The sequence below is a fragment of the Antechinus flavipes genome, chromosome 4, assembly GCF_016432865.1.
Source record: "Antechinus flavipes isolate AdamAnt ecotype Samford, QLD, Australia chromosome 4, AdamAnt_v2, whole genome shotgun sequence".
Taxonomy (NCBI): domain Eukaryota; kingdom Metazoa; phylum Chordata; class Mammalia; order Dasyuromorphia; family Dasyuridae; genus Antechinus; species Antechinus flavipes.
In genome coordinates, this window is record NC_067401.1 from 102020660 (window position 1) to 102044196 (window position 23537).

Here is a 23537-nt window from a genome sequence, read left to right on the forward strand (position 1 = left end):
TTTTTCCTCTAATAAAGGAGTGATGTCCAATATGGAAATAGGGAAAAGTGTCTTTTGAGAACATTCTATATAGAGAATCATTAGATTAGGGAATGGTAAAGGATTAAGAAGTATAAGCCATGCTTGGTATAATTTCTATTTTACCATGAGCACTGAAGATAATTTTCTCCTGAGGCAAAGAACATCTTCCAGTTCCTGTACAACAGGCAAAGACAGCATTTTCACCATAGAGATAAGCAGCCTGGTTTGCAAAATCAGGAACTAACAATCGGGACATCATTAGTTCTTCAGCCTGAATGAATTCATTTAAGATTGAAAATTACTTTTTTTTTTTTTTTTTTGCTTAACTACCTATTTCATATTATATACAAATCCATACAAGAATAAAAACATTTTAAAATTTAAACCTAACTCTCAAGGACACTTATAATAAATGCACTATAAATAACTTCAAAAATAAGTTGACATACAAGTGTATAGAAAAACAAACCATTTAATATAACTAGAAAATCTAAAAGCAAATTCCATGTCAATAAATAATACTTAACAATCATAAAGTGCCTGAATGTACATTGTGTTTTCCAAATATTACCTCATTTGATAACAAAAATCCTCTAAGGTAGGTTGCTATTGTAATTCCCAATTTACAGATGCGAAAACTGAAGCCAGATCCAGAGCCACACAAGGAGTAAATGTCTGAGGCAGAATTCGAACTATAGTCTTCCTGACTCTAAGTCTGGTACACTATGCATTGAATCATCTTGCTGCCTAATTCTAGATAGGAATTATAACCACTATCCTAACAAGTTTTACAGGTGACAAAAATGTCCCCTAAACTTCTCACTTCAAGTACCCTCAGCCCCTGTTTTTTCCTCTAATTGGCTGGTCTCTCCCAGAATGTTTCTGACTTCTAATACCTTCTGTCAGAACTTCCCTTAAAATCTGGCTCTGCTCCTACTTATTTGATCATTACTCATTCTCATGAGGCCTGTTCTGGCCTTTCTAAAAAGATTCTTTCACAGCTTGGGATCCCCTGGGCCCTCTTTCCTTGCCTTTATATTCTCTTGTTTAGTGATTTCATCAGCTCCCACAGGGTTGGGCTGTCATCTCTACATACATGACAAATCTACATATATTTAGCCCCTAGCTCTCTGACCTGAATTCTAGGCCTGTATCATCAAGTGATGCCTGAATACAGCTATCCAAATGATCAATGAACATCTTAAACTGAGTATGTCCAAAATAGAAATAATTTTTTCCCCGAAATTGTTTTTTTCATCTTTTTGTTGTTGTTGTTGTTGTTGTTGTTATAGAATTCTTTGGCAGTCTGTTAAAGAGCCCTTCTCAAAATAATTTATTTTAGTACGTGAAAAATACATAGAGGAAACCATTTACACTGCAATAGTTATTGAGGTTAAAAAACAAAACAAGTTCACAAATCCCAGGTTAAGAACCCCTGCCCTAAACTCACTCTTCTTCCTAATCTTTCTACTTCTACAGAGGATATGACCATCCCTCCAGTCAACCAAGTTTTCAACTTCAATCATTCTGACTCTTCCCTCTCACTTCCCATACTAAATCCATTGTTAAGTCTTGTGTTCCACTGACAAATCCCTCATATACTTTCTTTTCTCCACTCATGGCCACCACCACTGTAGCTCGATTTCTTATCACCTCTCATATGGACTATTGCAATAGCCTCTTAATTCAATGTTCTACTTTTATTCTCTCCCTTCTCTAAGCTTTTCCCACTGAAAAGCTCCAGTGGCTTGTTCTAATATTCAAAGCAAATATAAACTCTATTTAGCATTTAAAGCTCTCCCTATCTTTCCAGTCTTTTTGCACCACTCTTCAACATACACCCTATGAGCATGTCACACTAGCCTACTTGCTCCCTTTTCACTACAACATTTCATTTCCCATCTCCTATTTTGTATTTGCTGCCTCCTATGTCCACAATGCTCTACTCTCACACACTGGACATTTGATTTCTTCAAGCTTGCTTTAAGACTCAGCTTAAAATCCTGCCAGCTTCAAGTATTTTCTCTTCTCAAATGATTTTGCATATAGTTTGTACATACTTGTTTACATGTTATTTGTCTGAATGTAATGTAAAATCCGAGACAGTAAGAGCTGCCCCCCCCCTTTTTTTTTTAGCAGTATGATAAATGCTTTACTGACTGGGTCACCTCAGAAATCACAACAAATACCAAGATTCTGTGATATGGAAAAATAAAGATTTAAAACAATATGAGACAGTTTTTTTCAATATTTTTTAAACTAAGTGCAAAAATTTTTCACCACCATACAAAACAAAATCAATGTAATTGTGTAATTTGACAATGATGATTTAAATAAAATTACATACAATTTCTTACCTGAAAAGGTGGATTATACTGAGTAACTTCTACAGTAACTTCCCCAGAGAGTTGGTAGCCATTATCTTCTACTGTTATTAAAGAATAATATGCAAGACATGGACTATCTCCTGGATGCCATGCTGATGCTAAAATCACAAGGCCATCACTATTCAATGAAAGAGAAAAATATCTTCAACATGGTATTTAATCAATCTTATAAATTCATTGATTACTACTTAGGAAAGAAAGCAAAATACACAGCAATGTTGATTATTTGTTCAAGTTTTAAGTCTTTACTTATAACTCTTTACCTTAGAAATTCAGGGTATTTTAAAAAAATCAATTCCACAAATTGTAGAGCTACTGATTTTCCAGGTCCAACACTGTCTTACCTAGCAAAATAATTTTATTTCTTGTTTTTCCATACATAAAGTCTGTTTGAATCACTAAAAAATGAAAACAAAAAACAATTTCCTACTGCTAAGATCAAAAAGCAAAAACAAAAGCAAAACTACATCACACGCCATATAATAAACTAGGAAGAAACAAATTCCAGTTTAAATGGACTTCAAATATAAGGATGAGTCAACAATTTTAACAAATGCAAGTTTTTTTTCCAAAATATTTTATATCAAAAATAAATACACAAAACTCTCAAAGCTACAAAAACTATCCTAAATATTCAAACAACAAAGTAAACGTAGAAATGTGTATATTTTATTTATTCCACTAGAATGTTCAAAAAATTAAAAAATAAAAATAGAAGCCTACTGGTCAAAATTAATAACTTATTGGTTATAAATGGTTACTATTCCAAATAATGATTTGCAAATATGATTTCTATACCTAAAGGTTTGAGAAGGGAATCTAAGAAATTACAGACTAGTAATCCTCACCTCAATATAGAGCTAAACTATAAAATCTATTAAAAAGGGCAGGATCATTAAACACAAGTAAAAATAATCTACTGGAATAAAGACAAAGTGGCTCCTACAAAGAAAAATTACATACAACCCATGTTGGGGTACAGTGCAGAGAGTGAGGAGTACAACATGAATTGGAATGAAGATATGGCTGACCTCAGCACCCTTTTAAAATGGAGGTTCTGGGAGAGACCAATTAATTGGAGAAAGAAACTGAGGAGGCTAAGGGTATTTGAAGTAAGAAGTCCAGGGCTTCCTTCTGGTTTGTCATTTTGTTATTCTAATTTGGCAAAGTATTCTCTTGTCACAGAAAAATGCCATGAGAGGGCATGGATGGTCTTCCTGATGTTAACTATAAAGTTTCTTAATAGTTAACTCTATAATCATAAATTAGTCAGACCTTAAAAAACAAATTTATCAAACATATGTTGTATACTATTTATATGCTAAATATTTCAGGGATTAACAACAGTGAACAAGACTCTGTTCTAAAGGAATTTTATTAAACATCCTTTTATAGTTTGTTTTTATCACTTTCTGAAGCAATTACATAAGTCCATTATTTACTAGGTGAAGGATTACTTTATTTGTCTTAAGATTAGCTTCAAGTTTTAAAGGATGCTCCCATCATTCTAACATTTTGGATTTTGTGAACAAGTTTGTGTTCATTTTCCCAACATTTTGACAGGTCCTACCATTCCCCTGCCCATTTCTTTCCCTTCCCCTTTTCCCTCCCTTCATTTTTAATTTTCTTTTATGTGTTGTTGTCTAATTAGAATGTAAGTTCTTGAAAGGCAAGGGACTGTCTTTCCTTCTGCTTGAATTTATATTCTCCATGGTTAGCTCAGTACTTGGCACATAATAAGTACTTAATAAATAGTTGTAGACTTGACTAGACTTGTTAGAAAAAGACACCAAAAAAGGGGAGAGCTGAGACATGAGAATAAGACAGAAAAATTCAAAAGCATCTACAGAACTATTTTGTGAATTACAGAATATTCAATGATTTTATAATCATTTTAGAAATATGTATAGTATTCTATTTATGAAGCATTAATTCATTTCAGAAAATTTTCTATCAAAGATGGTTAAATTAACTACAATTTTTACACTAAAAGTGGTAAACAATTTATTTGGAAAATTCACTTAGAGAATATATCTCAATCTTCAATGATATTTAAAAATTGAAGCATTTCTATGGGAAAAAAACCTAAGGAATATCTAGTAGAATACTAGATGAATGAATACCATAATAAAATACTTCAAAAGGGATCTGAACTAGAATGTAATTTCTCAATTTTTACGTGTTTCTCTTTTGCAATTTTCCACTGGGAAGAAATAGCATAAATAGAAAAGGAAGAATTTACTTTTAAAAATAGCACTGCATTTGAAATAAGTGAAATGCCTGACAAAAGTATCTGACTGTCCTGGTAAACAAGTTCTGTGAGGTTTTTTAAAGCATACATTAAGACTATGAAATCCTATTATATAGCTTAATTATAAGTCACAATTATCTAAATAAATAATCTAACATGATATATAATAACACTATAATAACAATCTAAATAAATAAAATTTTCTAACCTATACAAAATATAGGCATTTTCCATATGAAACATGTACATTCTAAAAAATGGATTTATAAGTGAACTACTTGGAACTCAGGAAATGTTTCCTATAGAAATAATATTATAAATGGTGGTTACCAGCAGAAAATCACATACCAAGAGTTGGAATGGATGTTAGAGATCATATAGTATAGTCTCTTTCTTTCTAGACAAAGTTTCAAGAAAAGTAAAGAATCTCAAGTTTATGCATGAAACAAAGAATATCAAAATCTGAACCCAGATTCTCTGATTCTATATCCTGATATACTATTGAAAGTGAGCCTCAGATCTATTTACAGAAGACAGTTTGGTTGAACTCTACTACTTGAGCATTACTTCTATGTGAAATGTCATTTTGAGTTCCATCTTAGAATACAATTGCATTTAACACCCCCCTTCCTCTTCCACATTAAGGGACAAGAGTAGGAGCAGCCCTGCTAAGGCTGCCAAATACTAGGAAATGTGAATAGGAAAAAGGCTCCAAATACCTCTAGTGACAGTGGACAGGAGTAATGTATTGTATGACTAGGATATTTTTACAAAGTTGAGTATTTTTAAGTCAGAGATTAACATTTCATAAAATGTGGAATCAAAAAGACCATCCAGTTAGATAAAATGGTAAATATGTGGAAAGACAAAGGTAAAGAATGCTCATCATTTTATGATTGTAACAATGATCTTTACACTACTACTAGCCTTTCTTCCTTGTGAAAAACTGATTGCTTACCAGTTCTGCTGCAAATCCAAATATTCCACATTGACACCCCCTTTAATTTCTTCATAATTACTTTCTGACCCCTAAAGCAATAATAAATACAATTAATTTTTTAAAAATGAACAGGTTAATCAATGATCTCAGAGTTCTTGGAATTTTGATAACTGAACATTATCCTTTGATTGTTGCAAAAGTTGGGGCAGTTAGGTGGTGCAGTAGATGGAATACCAGTCTTGAATTATTGCATGTGAAGTGCTCTACAGAAGTGCTCTATTCTCTTTAAAGATAAAGAGAGTCAAAATTAATTTTGTTTTGAGAATTTTCAGATACTCTTTAAAATAACTGGAGGCAAACTCCTCTTGGGAAAGATGAAGGACTATCAGTAGAAAATGGTGCACACAGTGGCAAACATAGGTACTATATAGATTGTTGACTCTTTTTCTTTATTACAAGGAAAAGGTTCAATGCTTGATGGACAAAGGGTATTGGGATATACAGAAGTAACACTATGTAAAAAAACAAAAGGTATCAAAAAAAAATTTTTTTAAGATAAATAAAAGCAATGCAAGATGTCAAAAACCAAAGCTGAAGAAATCCACTGGAGAACAATTTCTCTTACCCAAATTGCATCTGTGATGTTTTCCTTAAGGGCTTTATTTATGTCCCAACTTTGGCCTTGTCTTTCAGAAGTACTGTCTATTTCCCATTTACTTAGTGTTGAACTTGTAAGGGTGTAATAACTTGCCTTCTCTTTGTCCCAGAGGACACTGGAAAGCTGCAAGGGTGAGGAAAAATCATTTTTAAGTCAAGAGTTATAAGAACTATTATTTTTATCAAAACCTCCAAACATATTATTTTTTTTGCTATTTCACTTTATAATTCTAGCACAATCTTTTCTGATATAAGATCTTATAAAACTACAGCATTCAGAACCGTAAAGATTTACCTTAGTAATTTGAAATTTGATAATCTGTTAGCTAGTAACTTTGGCTATAATGTACTTAGAACAATAAAAGAATATATATTTGTAAAATAACTATTAGAATCTGTTAAAAAGGGGCAACCAGTTGATGTAGTAGATAAACCCCCAGCCCTGAAGTCAAGAAGATCTAAGTTCAAATATGGTCTCAGTCTGTCACTTTACACTTCCTGGCTGTGTAACCTTGGGCAAGTCACTTAACTCTAAATGCCTCAGCAAAAAAAAAAAAAAAAAAAAAAAAAAAAAGTTAAAAAACAGATTTCATTGTCAATTTTAAATAATTTTATTAAAAGAACTTTATTTTAAAGTATATTATAAAGTAAGTACATGGTTTTAAAGTTATACAAAATATTTTGTATATAACTTTCTTATTTTGATGGCTTATACAGATGACTCTTTAATAAATATTATTTGATTGCAATTCAGAATTGCAATTCTTGAATGAGTCTATAAGAATGTATTACTATTGAAGAGAAAAATATACTAAGCTATCAGAATATTAGATTTAAAGGGAAAATTGATGAAGTCCATTTTAAAGGTTCTTTTACCTTCATTTTTCAAACTTACTGTGTGGTCACTGCTGGGAGACAAAATTCCTAAAAGAGAAGAAACTCTTCGACCAATTCCTGAAAGCATGCCTTGACCCTGTGGAAGGACATGTTGATGAATCTTGTTCAAATTCTCAGGTATCAATCGAATTAGCTGGGTCCTTGAAGAGGCCAAAATAAAGGTTCCACCCTAAGAAAAAAATAACACTACAATCAAAATAACTTCTCACATGGAACATTTAAAGAAAATGAACAATAACAACAAAATGCTCACTTGAAGCAAAATCATTTATATGCATCCTAAATCTAATTTTAAAATATTAAAAATAAAAGTCCTGTTGTTTTTGTTAAAATATTTTTAGATAGCAGACCACACAAATTTTGCAGGAAAAAAATTTTTTCTGCATAAAAATCTCCAATTTCTCAAAGAACTCTATTTTATAGATTATTTAAATATAAATTTAACAAATCACTGATTAACTTTAATGATGTCATTGATAAATCCATTAATTTAATCATGAGAAAAAGTTATTCTTCACAATTTATACTATGACTTCAAATTACCTAATAAAAACAGCCTATTTCTCTAAAACCTTGTTTAAAGCAATCGCATCCTGTTACATTATTCTCATGCGTTAGAAACCTATTATAGCATTCAGTCCCTATATTGACAGGTCAAGATGTAGGCTTGAATTGAGGCCCTTTCCCAGACTATCTTATTGCTTTTTTTTCCTTCAGGTTTTCTGCTCTTATTTGGTCTGACCACTAGTTCCATTTTTCAACCATCCAACCTCTATCTCCCAGATGCCCCATATATACTCCCCAAACAAAAAGAACTAACTAAAAACTATACCTGTACGGCTGTTAAAAAACTCCACATCTTGTCTGTACTTCCAAAGTCAACCGAAGTGTCTACGTAGCTGTCTTCATGTGCAAGGCTGGGCCAGTATCGAACAGATCCTTCTCTAGTGGCAGCCATTACAGCCACAGACTTGAAATTAAATTTATTAAAAGACACTTAGAAATGATAATATGTAGGATAACTTCTGATGATGTGATTTCATAATGCTGACAAATTTTAGTTTATAATCTGAATACTGGAAAAGGTTAAATAAAAGCTATGTAACTACTTTTGCTTTTAATTCAGACTTGTGATTTTAAATGACTTTGGAGAGAATTCCTGTGAGGAAACTCCTTCCATCAAATATAGTAAGTCTTAGAGGATCATCAGAAATACTTTGTCATTTTTTTAAATACCAATTTAACATTCTACTTTAAAAAATTTTGAATTCCAAATGTTCTTCCTCCCCTGTCCTCTCTTCCAAGATATGAGCAACTTGAAATGTCATATATGTATGAAATATATAGAGAATTGACTCAAATTTATAAGAATACAAGCCATTCTCCAACTAATAAATGGTCAAAGGATATGAACAATTTTCAGACAAAGAAATTAAAACCATTTCTAATCATATGAAAAAATGCTCTTAATCACTATTGATCAAAAAATGCAAATTAAGACGACTCTGAGGTACTACTACACACTTCTCAGATTGGTTAAGATGACAGGAAAAGATAATGATAAATGTTGGAAGAGAATGTGGGAAAACTGGGACACTAATATATTGTTGGTGGAGTTGTGAAGTGATCCAACCATTCTGTAGAGCAATTTGGAACTATGGAATTTGAGGGCTATCAAACTGCATATTCTTTGACCCAGTAATGTTTCTACTGGGCTTATATCCCAAAGAGATCATAAAAAAGGAAAAAGAACCCATGTGTGCAAAATTGTTTGTGGCAGCCCTTTTTGTAGTGGTGAGAAATTGGAAACTGAGTGAATGCCCGTCAACTGGAGAATGGCTGAATAAATTATGGTATATGAATGTTATGGAATATTATTGTTCCATAAGAAATGATCAGCTGGATGATTTCAGAGAGGTCTGGAGAGACTTACATGAACTGATGCTAAGTGAAATGAGCAGAACCAGGAGATCATTATACACTTCGACAACAATATTGTATGAGGACATACTTTGATGGAAGTGGATTTCTTTGACAAAGAGACCTGAATTTCAATTGATAAATGACGGACAGAAGCAGCTACACCCAAAGAAAGAACACTGGGAAACGAATGTGAACTATCTGCATTTCTGTTTTTCTTCCCGGGTTATTTATACCTTCTGAATCTAATTCTCCCTGTGCAACAAGAGAACTGTTCGGTTCTGCAAACATATATTGTATCTAGGATATACTGCAACATATCTAACATATATAGGACTGCTTGCCATCTAGGGGAGGGGGTGGAGGAAGGGAGGGGAAAAATCGGAACAGAAATGAGTGCAAGGGATAATGTTGTAAAAAAAAATTACCCTGGCATGGATTCTATCAATATAAAGTAATTATTAAATAAAAATTAAAAAAAAAAAAAAAAGAACTGATGCTAAGTGAAATGAGCAGAACCAAGAGAATATTGTACATGGCAATAACAAGATTATGTGATAATCAATTCTGATGGATGTGGGTCTTTTCAACAACGAGGTGATTCAGGTCAATTCCAACAGACCTGTGATAGAGAAAGCCATAAATACCCAGAGAGAGGATTGTGAGGACTACAACATAGTATTTTCACCTTTTTTGTTGTTGTTTACTCGATTTCTTTTTCCTGTTTGAGCTGATATTCTTTATGCAGCATGATAAATGTGGAAATATGTATGGAAGAATTGCACTATTTAGCATATATTGGATTACTTGCTATATAGAAGAAGGAATGGAAGAGAAGGAAAAAAGATTTGGAACACAAGGTTTTGCAAAGATGAATGCTGAAAACTAAAAAAAAATAATAATATGCTTCAATATGTATTCAAACTTCATCAGTTTTTCTTCTGGAGGTCAATAGCATTTTTCATCTTGAGTTCTTTGGGATTGTCTTGGATCACTGAGAATAGCTAAGTCATTCACAAGTGATCATCACACAATATTGTCATTACTGTGTACAATATTCTCTTCATTTCATTTTGTATCAGTTTAAGTCTTTTCAGGTTTTTCTGAAATCAGTCTGCTCATTATTTCTCATAGAATAGCATTTTATTACTATCATCATATTCTACAATTTACTTAGCCATCCCAATTGATGAGCGTTCCCTTCAAGTTCTAATTCTTTGCCACTACAAAAAGAGCTGCAATAAATGTCTTTGTACAAATAGGTATTATTTTCCCTTTTTAAAAAAATCTCTTTGGGATACACAGTAGTATTGCTGGATCAAAGGGTGTATACAATTTGATTGCCCTTTTGGCTTAATTCCAAATTGTTCTCCAAACAGATGGATCAATTCCCAACTCTACCAACAATGCAATAGAAGAACACTTTGTTATTAAAGTTTGATTGATTTAATAAATGTTTAAGTTATTTACCTGAATAGAATGGACTTTATAGGTTGCAGGGTGGGAGAGGGCTACCAAATCAGCACACCACTGAAAATCACTGGGTGGTAGCTGAAGTTCTTTGCAAACTGATAACTGTAAGAAATACCAAAATATAAGACTCCTCTGAGGATTAAATACAAATGTACATAAAGCTTTTCTTCTTTATCTTCTGTTCTGATCTCTGACCCACTGCTCAAAATTGTTATACTACATATGTGCTAAGTCAATCAAACACTGTCACCACTTCTTACATTTTAAGGAAATGTAAAAACCCCTTTGCCCCAGGGCCAGCAGCACCACTTGAGCCATCTCCACAGAGGTAACTTCTAGAGAGAAGTTAAACTCCTAGCTTGTCAACTCTGACTGCAGCAGCCATATCTCCTAAAGACCTAGAAAAAGCAAGTTTCCCCCACAGTCCTTAGCTTTGTCACATGACTTGGCCTCAGAAACTACTAGGGTTTTTATTCACAAAAATGATGCTAAGGAAAAGGCATTCCTATCTGCTTTGCCACTGACTCTAAGGCTCACTGAGCCCTTCCATCACACTTGCAGCTGCAATTACCCCCATTAGACCAGACGCAGGATCCTTGAGAGCAAGGCTGTTTTATTTTTTTATTTGTATCCCTAGCACCTAACAAATGTTTTTTCATTCATTCATTCATTGAAGTTTCAATTAGGAAATTAAAAAAAAAAAATCAAACTTTCTTCTCACTATTATCCTTTTAAAACAAAGTAGTAGCTCAAGGAAATGATTAAGGTATGTTACCTATTATGACACTTGCTTGGCTAATCTAATTACTTCCTTTTCCTTTAAAATTTATCTGCAGTCTTCTCAATTGGTTTGTTTGACCGTTTGCACATAAAGCCAATTCTTAAATATTATTTAATTTTGTGTCTATAGTTATCTTTTTCCTGTCCCCTGCTAGGCACCAGGGATTCTTCCAACGTTTTAAGAAGGATCCTTTGCCCAATGATATTATTTCACTCACAGTAAAAAAAGTATCTAACTTTGAAAGCAATGAGCAGGAAGAAATAAGCCTCATGAGTAACATGATAGGAGCCACAATAGTAAGTCAGGAGCTAAAAATATCTTTTACACTTAGACATATTTACTATGTTCCCTCTGCTATGGAAATAGCTTTAAATTACCTTTAAAATTTTATCAAGCATTGTACAGTATGTATAAAGACAAGGCTTCAATCCTATGTAAGGTTCTTTCTAGTTCTTACATGAGAGGGTTTTAAAATCCTGGCTGAAAGACAATGTAATCATCCAACCCTCTTAAACCAATCTGCTATCATCAGTCTATCCTGCCCTATTTCCTACAAACTAATTTTGATAACACCAGCACTCAAAACTTTGGCTTTGGTCATTGATATTGTACCCCCAGAAATAGCTCTCTATCCATCTCTAATTGCCTATTGTTTCTAACTTGATATTAAGCATTCCTGACCAATACACAGGAATGATTCCTATTTTATTCTTCTAGATATGACTGCTTTTCTGTGCTGTTTTAGCCAGATTTTTTTTTAAATCTGAAATACATTCATTAAAAATTTCTATCTCAATATAAATCTCAAGAATATGTTTGGAAACTCTAAAAGGCAAAAAGGGAGAAATGACTCATCTTGTTATTTCCCAACATATCTGTATACATGCACAGTATCATACAGTTACTTTACAAAATTAATGAATAAATATGTTCATAAAAAGTAATGATAAAAGTATTCATAAAGAATAGTTTTGCTTATTTCTAGTCAATATTTTTAAGCAAATTTTTTAAAAAATTATTTGCTTACTTAAGCTTCTTTACAAAGCTTTTACCTTAGCAACTGGTGACTGACCAATCCTCCAAATAATGAGTCTTTCTTTGAAGACCAGCCACGCCCATCCACTTTCATCTATCTGCACAGTCAACCGATCATCAACTAGGAGAAAAGGGAAGGTTTAAAACTAGCCTTAAAATAGACCTTCAGGAACAGAGAAGCTAGCAAAATTCCAACATTATAACATTAAAACAAAGCCACACTAGACTATAAAGGGGCTTACTTTGATCCAAAAAGCAACTTAATCTAATATGAAACTAATGAAAAAGAGAAACTATCCTTGGATAATTCAGTTATCACTCATTCCCCAAAATCATATCTTTTGAAAACATAATCACAAGGGGAATTATTTTGAAAAAAGACTTTCCAACAAAATCTCTAAAAAGCATCTATTTCCTTATGTTTTTTTTTTTTTAAATGAGTGTGTGGATGTGGGAGGATAATCCTTAATATTCAATAAGCAGACTTGAAAGCCCCTAATATTCTATTCTCTATGAAACAGAACCCCCAAAATTATTTCATTAAACAAAATGCTAAGCATGCTTTTGGCAAAAATTTAACTAGCATACTAATATCACTATTTATATTGTGGCCTACTAATATCATTCTTCATATTGTGACAACAGTGATAGCATGGACAAGTAAAATCTTTAATCATCTAAAAATTCTTAGTTTTCATTCATTTACAATTTTTACCATTGGAAAAATTTAGCTACCTGTTAATATTTATAGAAATTTTATTGATCTGAATTTGTCTTTTTCCCTTTACATGTGATAAAGGATAATGATATCAGAGGACAATAAGAAAAAAACATATGGCAGGGACAAATCCACCAACAGAATGATCAAATGTTATCTTTACTAGAACTAAGTAACATTTTTGTCCTGGAACTTTCTCATACTTTGAATGGATTCCAATTTTAATTAAATGAAGTACAATAAATCAAAACCTAGTCTACAGAGACTACATTCCTTAAAGTTCTGAAATATCAATGCCACTCTGGGGGGACTCTATGAGGAGCCAAAGGTGTGCTATGCAAAAATACACAGCCCAGTGTTTGAGCACCATCTTCCCTCTGTCCCCATACTTGAAGATCAACAAATCTAATCTGATCAGTTTCATTTATTAATTCTGAGAAGAGGTAGAGAAGCTGGAATCTGTACTAGGGAAATATGAGTATAGTGCTGGTGAAATACTCTGGTGAAGTCATGGATGCCTGGAAATGTGGGAATTATTGGTGACTACAGACCACAGTGCACTCTTTTGATGATGGACCTCTGAACTAATTTTGTTTTAAACTGATGGAATGCTCTGTCTATGTCAGCCATATTGGAGGTGACTAGTCTATAAATGGAGATATGTACCCCTAAGGAGCAAACCTCCTATCCTCCACTGAAGAAGGAGCTCATCTGAGTGAACTATGATATTTGGGATAAGAGAACAGGAAGTCAATTATCAGGAACTGGTTCAGCAATTCACGATGAAAACTTATTCCAAACCTCTGAGCTTCAAAATAGTGAAGGTCCAGGGAATAAAGATAAGAATTAGATTTTAGAGGGAGCAATTGTTTAAAATTAGTTAATGGATGCAAGAGTACACACGAACACACAAATACACACACACACACACCCCCCCCCCAAATATACATATTACACCATATATAGTTGCCAAATCTAAGGACCCTTTCTCAACCCTCATGCTTCTTTATTTCTTTAAAGCCTTTGACACTGTCAATCATTCTCTTCTCCTTTACACAATTTTCTCACTAGATTTTCATGACATTGTTTTCTCCTAATTATCTTCCCACCTATTGAATTGATCCTTTTTAGTCTCCCTGGCTGGATTTTTATCCTGGTCATGTCAATAACTGCAGATATTTCCCAAGATTCAATTCCGGATTCTCTTCATTTCTTCCTCTATATTATTTCACCTGGTGATTTCATTAGCTCCCATGAATTCAATCATCATTTCTATGAAGATGATTGTTAGATTTATTTATCCAGCTATTACTTCTCTATTGACCTTCACATCTCTAACTGCCTACTGGACTGGAATACTAGCATCCCAGCTATCAAAATTGATCTTCAAATATGAAATCCTGTTTACCTTTTAAAGTCATTCAGAACCTGGTCCCCCATATCTTTCCAGTCCTATTACACACCTTATACTCATTCTTGTAGTATAATCATGTATACTAAATGTTTAGCACACTGTCTGGCATATAGCAGGTACTTAATAAATGTCTATCGACTGACTACTCCTTGTACATGACACTCCATTTCCCAACTCCAGCATTTTCACTGGCAGGTAACCTATGCATGGAATTCCCTTCCTCATTTATCTCCTGGCTTCCCTAACTTCAAAACCCACCTAAAATTGTACTTTCTGCAAAATACCTTTCCTAGTCCCTCTCATTCTTAGTGACTTGCCTAAGATTATTTTTCAATTTAGCCTGTATATGGGGCAGGTAGATGGTGCAGTGGATAGAGCACCAGCGCAGTTTAAATCTGGCCTCAGATTTAACTCAACACTTCCTAGCTGTGTGACCTTGGGCAAGTCACTTAACTCCACATGTGTCCAAAAAAAAAAATTATCCTGAATATAATTTATTTATACACAGCTGTTTGCTGTGTCTCTCTCATTAGACTGTGAGGCGTAGGACCATTTTTTGTCCCTCTTTTTGTATCTCTAGTACTTAGCACAGACTATTTAAATATTTAATTCACATAGAACAAAGGTAGAAATTTTGATGCTTGAAAATTATTGCTGAAATCCTTTATAGAATTCTAGAAAACCCATGGGATACTATGATAACATTTGTGAATTAAAGTATAAATATTCCATTATTTAAGAAAAAACATCCGAACAAAGTCAGCATGTATTTATTAAGTATTCTCTATGTGCTAGGCACTGTGCTAAATGCTGGGAATTCAAAGAGAGGCAAAAAACCCTCAAGAAGCTCACAATCTAAGGCTTGTACCTATGTACAAGCAAGGTAAGTAGAAAGAAAAAGGCACTCAGAGAAAAGGCACTAAAGTTAAGAAAGACTGGGAACATTTTTTCTAAAAGGTAGCATTTTGGCAGAGGCTTGATAGAAAACAAGGAAACTAAGAGATGAGGAAGAAAAAAGTTCTAAAGTAAAAGGACAGCTAGTAAAAATGCTCAGAGCTGAGAGTATCATGTTCAAAGAATAGCAAGAAGGCCACAGTCACAGTGTAGAATATAGGGAAAAAAACAGTCATTATTTAGAATTGAATTCTTAAATGGACAATGTAGCTAACCTTGAATCTTTTCTTTCTCCATATTCTCTTTAGTCATGATTGATTAAAAGATAGAAGTGTAATTTTTCCTGTGATTTTAGAATTTCTGTTAAAGCTTTCTCATTCTGGATGCAGAACCCTCTTTTAACATGTCAAAGACCTTAGTACAAACTTGTGTAAAAAGACTCCCTTCACTAAATTCAATCCAAAGATTACAGCAATAAGACTTTTAGGCAAGACTTCGTTAATAACTATCCTCCTTGGTTTCTACTGTAATAGTTAATATCTTGCATTGGCTTATTTTGCAGGGTTTAAACTTATGATTTGTATTAGTCAATGTTTTATATTGATTTAGATTTTGGCTAAATAAAAGTAAAAGCTATTAAGGTTTTAATTTGATTAATCTGGAATCAACCCTGACAAGTCATTTTGTTACTGAAGTTTAGTTACATCCCCATGGTCTTAAATACAATTGTGAAAAGCAAAGTCAAACATATACAAGATGCAAATCATAAATTCTGTTCCTTTATTCTTAGTATAAGCTCTCATTTAAAATTTCTAAACTGGAAAAATAACCAAATTACCTACCTTCAGCCAGTGCTAGAGCTTCCATAACTTTAACAGGAAGAGAAGATCCAAAAGTTTTGACATCATAGTTGATAGTCTCACTGATGGACTGGTGCTGTACCATTCTTGTGGGTGTTCCGCTAAATAAAATACGGCTCATAACTTTTTTTGTAATTTAATTTTCTCTACCAACTTATTATTGACAAATTATTATTATGATTAATTTGAGCTTAAAGAAAATCTAGTAACAGGGGACAGGACAAGGAAAAATGAGCTACTGTGGAAAAAGTATATTTCCGGTAGTTAAAAAGCCAAGGTTCTAATTCCAGCTTTGCTAGTAAATCATTGACTGGACTTGGACAAATTATTTACCCTCAAATCCTCAGTAGAATATAACTGGACTTGATCCCTTAACATTCTAAAACTATGAATTTATGTGAGATATATACTTACTTATGCTATTAAACAAGAAAATCAACGAATCAATTATCCACTAATACAAAAGATTTTTATTGCCATAATATTCTTTTCAGAAAAGGATAAAATGGAAATATTTTCTTCTCATTTTTAAAATTATTCAAAATGCAGTAAAATTCCCATTTTAACATTTACAAAGCATTTATGTCATACAAGGTATTCTACAAAACAAATAACAGTTATTGCTCTCAGGAATTTTATATTTTATAGGAAATAGTATCATCTTATTTCAAGAGTCTTACTATTAAGTTCAAATATCTTTTTCATGAGCACAGTGCTCACTTACTGAAGCATGAAGAGTTTTTAAATAGGTGGGACAGTGCTGGATAAAGTGCTCGATGTGGAATTGGGAAAAAAATCAATTCAAATTGTGCCTCAAATACTGAGTGACCTTGAGCAAATTGTTTAATCTCTTAATTCTCAATTTCTTCATCTATAAAATGAGGATAACAATAGCACCTACCTCCACAGGGTGATAGTGAGAGTCAAATGAGATTAAATAAAAAAGCTCTTTGTGCGATATAAAATAACTTGTTATTATGGAATTTTATATTATCTGAAGGGTTGTTAATTCAACTGTTATCAGGTAAGAAACAAATAAAATGAAATTCAGTTCTCGTTCAGTACAAATTTTCTTGAAAGCAACTACTACCACAGCAAAAACATTTTGCAGAGCATTTTTTTTTTTTAAAAGCAAAAGTCCTTGATCTTTATTCTTTGTGGACAGGAAAGAAACGGCAACTTGAATCCAGCCAGGAGCCACTCTCGTTTGTCCTACTCCATCCTTTTTATCCCTCCTCCCAATCTCCCTCTACACTGGTTTTTTTTTTTTTTTAAACTTTTCATTTTTTTATTATAATAACTTTTTATTGACAGAACCCATGCCAAGATAATTTTTTACAACATTATCCCTTGCACTCACTTCTGTTCCGATTTTTCCCCTCTCTCCCTGCACCCCCTCCCCTAGATGGCAAGCAGTCCTATATATGTTAAATAGGTCACAGTGTATCCTAGATACAATATATGTGTGCAGAACTGAACAGTTCTCTTGTTGCACAGGGAGAATTGGATTCAGAAGGTAGAAATAATGCAGGAAGAAAAAACAAAAATGCAAACAGTTTACATTCATTTCCCAATGTTCTTTCTTTGGATGTAGCTGCTTCTGTCCATCATTGATCAATTGAAACTGAGTTAGACTTCTTTGTCAAAGAAATCCACTTCCATCAGAATACATCTTCATACAGTATTGTCGTTGAAGTATATAATGATCTCCTGGTTCTGCTCATTTCACTTAGCATCAGTTCATGTAAGTCTCTCCAAGTCTCTCTGTATTCATCCTGATGGTCATTTCTTACAGAACAATAATATTCCATAACGCTCATAGACCACAATTTACCCAACCATTCTCCAATTGATGGGCATCCATTCATTTTCCAGTTTCTAGCCACTATAAACAAGGCTGCCATAAACATTTTGGCACATACAGGTCCCTTTCCCTTCTTTAGTATCTCTTTGAGGTATAAATCCAGTAGTAGCATTGCTGGATCAAAGGGTGTGCACAGTTTGATAACTTTTTGGGTATAATTCCAGATTGCTCTCCAGAATGGTTGGATTCATTCACAACCTCACCAACAATGCATCAGTGTCCCAGTTTTCCCACATCCCCTCCAATAGTCATCATTATTTTTTCCTGTCATCTTAGTCAACCTGACAGGTGTGTAGTGGTATCTCAGAGTTGTCTTAATTTGCATTTCTCTGATCAATAGTGATTTGGAACACTCTTTCATATGAGTGCTAATAGTTTCAATCTGAAAATTGTCTGTTCATATCCTTTGACCATTTATCAATTGGAGAATGGCTTGATTTCTTATAAATTAAAGTCAATTCTCTATATATTTTGGAAATGAGGCCTTTATAAGAACCTTTAACTGTGAAGATGTTCTCCCAGTTTGTTGCTTCCCTTCTAATCTTGTTTGCATTAGTTTCGTTTGTACAAAGGCTTTTTAATTTGATGTAATCAAAATTTTCTATTTTGTGATCAGTAATGGTCTCTAGTTCATCTTTGGTCACAAATTTCCTCCTCCTCCACAAGTCTGAGAGATAAACTATCCTATATTCCTCTAATTTATTTATAATTTCGTTTGTTATGCCTAAATCATGGACCCATTTTGACCTTATCTTGGTATACGGTGTTAAATGTGGGTCCGTGCCTAATTTCTGCCAAACTAATTTCTACTTATCCCAGCACTTTTTGTCAAATAATGAATTCTTATCCCAAAAGTTATGATCTTTGGGTTTGTCAAACAAGACTATTCTGTCTTGTGAACCTAACCTATTCCACTGACCAACTAATCTATTTCTTAGCCAATACCAGTTTAGTGACTGCTGCTTTGTAATATAGTTTTAGATCAGGTACAGCTAAGCCACCTTCATTTGATTTTTTTTTTTCATTAATTCCCTTGAGATTGTCGACCTTTTATTCTTCCATATGAATTTTATTTTTATTTTTTCTAGATCAATAAAATATTTTCTTGGAAGTCTGATTGGTATAGCACTAAACAGATTAGTTTAGGGAGTCATCTTTATTATATTTGCTCGGCCCATCCAAGAGCACTTAATATTTTTCCAATTATTTAAATCTGACTTTATTTGTGTGGAAAGTTTTTTGTAATTTTGCTCATATAATTCCTGACTTTCCTTTGGTAGATAAATCCCCAAATATTTTATGCTGTCGACAGTTATTTTGAATGGAATTTCTCTTTGTATCTCTTGCTGTTGGATTTTGTTGGTGATATATAAAAATGCTGAGGATTTATGGGGATTGATTTTGTATCCTGCAACTTTGCTGAAGTTATGAATTATTTCTAATAGCTTTTTAGTAGAATCTCTGGGTTCTTTAAGTATACCATCATATCATCTCCAAAGAGTAATAGTTTGGTTTCCTCATTACCTACTCTAATTCCTTTAATCTCTTTCTCAACTCTTATTGCCGAGGCTAGTGTTTCTAATACAATATTGAATAATAATGGTGATAGTGGGCAACCTTGCTTCACTCCAGATCTTACTGGGAAAGGCTCCAATTTTTCCCCATTGCATATGATGCTTACTGACGTTTTAAACATATGCTCCTGACTATTTTAAGGAAAAGTCCATTTGTTCTTATACTCTCAAGTGTTTTTATTAGGAATGGATGTTGGATTTTATCAAATGCTTTTTCTGCATCTATTGAGATGATCATATGGTTTTTGTTTGTTTGGTTACTGATATAATCAATTATGCTAATAGTTTTCTTAATATTGAACCAGCCCTGCATTCCTGGTATAAATCCTACTTGGTCATAGTATATTATCCTGGGGATGATTTTCTGTAATCTTTTTGCTAATATTTTATTTAAGATTTTAGCATCAATATTCATTAGGGAGATTGGTCTATAATTTTCTTTCTCTGTGTTCAGTCTACTTGGTTTAGGTATCAGTACCATCTCTGTATCATAAAAGGAGTTTGGTAGGACTCCTTCAATCCCTATTTTTTATATAGTTTATTTAGCATTGGAGTTAATTGTTCTTTAAATGTTTGGTAGAATTCACATGTAAATCCATCTGGTCCTGGGGGAATTTTTCTTAGGGAGTTGGTTAATAGCTTGTTCAATTTCTTTTTCTAAGATGAGACTGTTTAGGATATTTACTTCTTCTTCTGTTAATCTGGGCAAGCCATATTTTGGAAGGTATTCTTTCATTTCATTTAAGTTATCAAACTTATTGGCATAAAGTTGGGCAAAGTAACTCCTAATTATTGCTCTAATTTCCTCTTCATTAGTAGCGAGTTCTCCCTTTTCATTTTTAAGACTAACAATTTGACTTTCCTCTTTCCTTTTTTTAATCAGGTTTACTAAGGGTTTGTCTATTTTGTTGCTTTTTTCATAGAACTCTTAGTTTTATTAATTAATTCAACAGTTTTTTTACTTTCAATTTTATTGATCTCTCCTTTTATTTTTAGAATTTCAAGTTTAGTGTTTGGGGGTTTTTGATTTGTTTCTTTTCTAGCATTTTTAGTTGTAAGACCAATTAATTGACCTTCTCTTTCTCTATTTTATGCAAGTAGACCTCTAGAGATATGAAATTTCCCCTTATTACCACTTTGGCTGCATCCCACACATTTTGGTATAATGTCTCATTATTGTCGTTTTCTTGGGTGAAGTTATTATCTATGATTTGCTGTTTCACCCAATAATTCTTTAGTATGAGATTATTTAGTTTCCAATTATTTTTTGGTCTACTTTTTGTTGAATATAATTTTCATTGCATCGTGGTCTGAAAAGGACACATTTACTATTTCTGCCTTACTGCATTTGAGTTTGACGTTTTTATGTCCTAATATATGGTCAATTTTTGTATAGGTTCCATGAACTGCTGAAAAGAAAGTGTACTCCTTTCTGTCTCAATTTCATTTTCTCCAGAGATCTAGCATATCTAACTTTTCTAGTATTCTATTTACCTCTTTGACTTCTTTCTTATTTATTTTGTGGTTTGATTTATCTAATTCTGACAGTGCAAGGTTGAGATCTCCCACTATTATAGTTTTGCTATCTATTCTTGCAGTTCTCTTAATTTCTCTTTTAAGAATTTAGATGCTACACCATTTGGTGCATATGTGTTTAATAATGATATTGCTTCATTATCTATGCTACTCTTTAGCAAGATATAGTGCTCTTCCTTATCTCTTTTAATTAGATCATTTTTTTCCTTTAGCTTGATCTGAGATCAGGATGGCTACCTCTGTTTTTTTGACTTCACCTGAAGCATAGTAGATTTTGCTCCAACTTTTTACCTTTAACCTGCATGTATCTCCCCGCTTCAGGTGTGTTTCCTGTAAACAACATATTGTAGGATTCTGGCTTTTAATCCATTCTGCTAACCGCTTCCTCTTTATGGGGGAGTTTACCTCGTTCACATTTATGGTTAGAATGACCAATTCTGTATTACTTGCCATCTTGTTAACCCCTGTTTATGCTTTTCTCCCTTCTTTCCCCCTAACCCCCTTCCCAGTATTAAACTTGTGAGCACCACTTCTTTCTCACAGCCCTCCCTTTTTAGTATCCCTCTCTCCCTGCTTAAAGGCCCCCCCTCATCTTACTCCTTTCCCTCACAGTTTCCATATTCCCTTCTGCTTACCTTATTCCTTCTCTTTTCACTTTTCCCTTCTCACTTTTCAATGAGGTGGGAGAAGTTTAACCATAAATTGAATATGTCTAAAATTTTTCTCTTAAAGCCAATTCTGATGGCAGTAAGATACCCACTATATTCATCCCCCTCCATTCTTTCTTTCAAATATAATAGGTTTCCTTTGCCTCTTTGTGAGATGCAGTACCTCCCACTTTACCCTTTTTCTAGTACAATGTCCTTTCCGCCTCTAGTTCCTAGAAAAAGGTATACATGTATTCTTTATACATCTTTATAGCAGAAATATAGTTCTCAAGATTTCTTTTTACCTTTTTAGGTTTCTCTTGAGTTCTATATTTGTAGATCAAACTTTTTGTTAAGTTCTGGTTTTTTCATCAAAAATAGGTGAAATTCGCTTATTTCGTTGAACGACCATCTTCTTCCCTGGAAAAAGATGCTCATTCTGGCTGGGTACATTATTTTTGATTGCATACCAAGTTCCTTAGCCTTTCGGAATATCATATTCCAAGCCCTTCGATCTTTTCACATGGATGCTGCTAGATCCTGGATAATCCTTATTGTGGCTCCTCTATATTTGAATTGGGTTTTTCTAGCCACTTGCGGTATTTTTTCCTTTGTCTGGGGGTTCTGGCATTTGGCCACTATATTTCTTATTTTGATTTTAGGATCCCTTTCAGTAGATGATCAATGAATTCTTTCAACATCTATTTTGCCCATTCAGAATAACTGTTGATACCATAAAATATTTGGGAATCTATCTACCAAAGGAAAGTCAGGAATTATATGAGCAAAATTATAAAAAAGTCTCCACACAAATAAAGTCAGACTTAAATAATTGGAAAAATATTAAGTGCTCCTGGATCGGCTGAACGAACATAATAAAGATGACAATACTCCCTAAACTAATCTATTTATTTAGTGCTATACCAATCAGACTTCCAAGAAAATATTTTAATGATCTAGAAAAAATAACAACAAAATTCATATGGAATAATAAAAAGTCGAGAATCTCAAGGGAATTAATGGAAAAAAAAATCAAATGAAGGTGGCCTAGCTGTACCTGATCTAAAATTATATTATAAAGCAGCAGTCACCAAAACCATTTGGTATTGGCTAAGAAATAGATTAGTGGATCAGTGGAAAAGGTTAGGTTCACAAGACAGAATAGTCAACTATAGCAATCTAGTGTTTGACAAACCCAAAGCCCCTAACTTCTGGGAAAAGAATTCATTATTTGATAAAAACTGCTGGGATAATTGGAAATTAGTATGGCAGAAATTAGGCATGGACCCACACTTAACACCATATACCAAGATAAGATCAAAATGGGTCCATGACCTAGGCATAAAGAAAGAGATTATAAACGTCTATTTTGCCCTCTATTTCTATGACTTCTGGGCAGTTCTCTTTGATAATTTCCTGGAAAATAGTGTCGAGGCTCTTTTTTTCATCATATTTTTTCTAGGAGTCCAATAATTCTCAGATTATCTCTCTCCTACATCTATATTCCCAGGTCTGTTGTTTTCCCAAGAAGGATCCTTATTGTGGCTCCTCCTCACATTTCCATTTTTTTTCACATTTTTTTTCCATTGTTTGATTTTTTTGGTTTTGCTTGACTGTTTAATGTTGTCTCCTCGAGTCATTCAATTCCATTTGTTCGATTCTAATTTT

At 33.3% G+C, this 23537-nt stretch overlaps 1 protein-coding gene across 1 annotated transcript in view; it reads right to left on the reverse strand.

The window, feature by feature from the left end:
• NUP133 (nucleoporin 133) overlaps window positions 1-23537 on the reverse strand; it is a 65291-nt gene that overhangs the window by 36126 nt on the left and 5628 nt on the right. The window contains exons 2-10 of the mRNA XM_051993621.1: window positions 16231-16349; window positions 12380-12483; window positions 10544-10648; window positions 7986-8123; window positions 7152-7322; window positions 6225-6380; window positions 5618-5688; window positions 2379-2526; window positions 145-292 (exon numbers count right to left, since the gene is read on the reverse strand). Of these exons, the coding sequence (XP_051849581.1) occupies window positions 145-292; window positions 2379-2526; window positions 5618-5688; window positions 6225-6380; window positions 7152-7322; window positions 7986-8123; window positions 10544-10648; window positions 12380-12483; window positions 16231-16349 (1160 nt within the window). The remainder of the gene's footprint in view (window positions 1-144; window positions 293-2378; window positions 2527-5617; window positions 5689-6224; window positions 6381-7151; window positions 7323-7985; window positions 8124-10543; window positions 10649-12379; window positions 12484-16230; window positions 16350-23537) is intronic.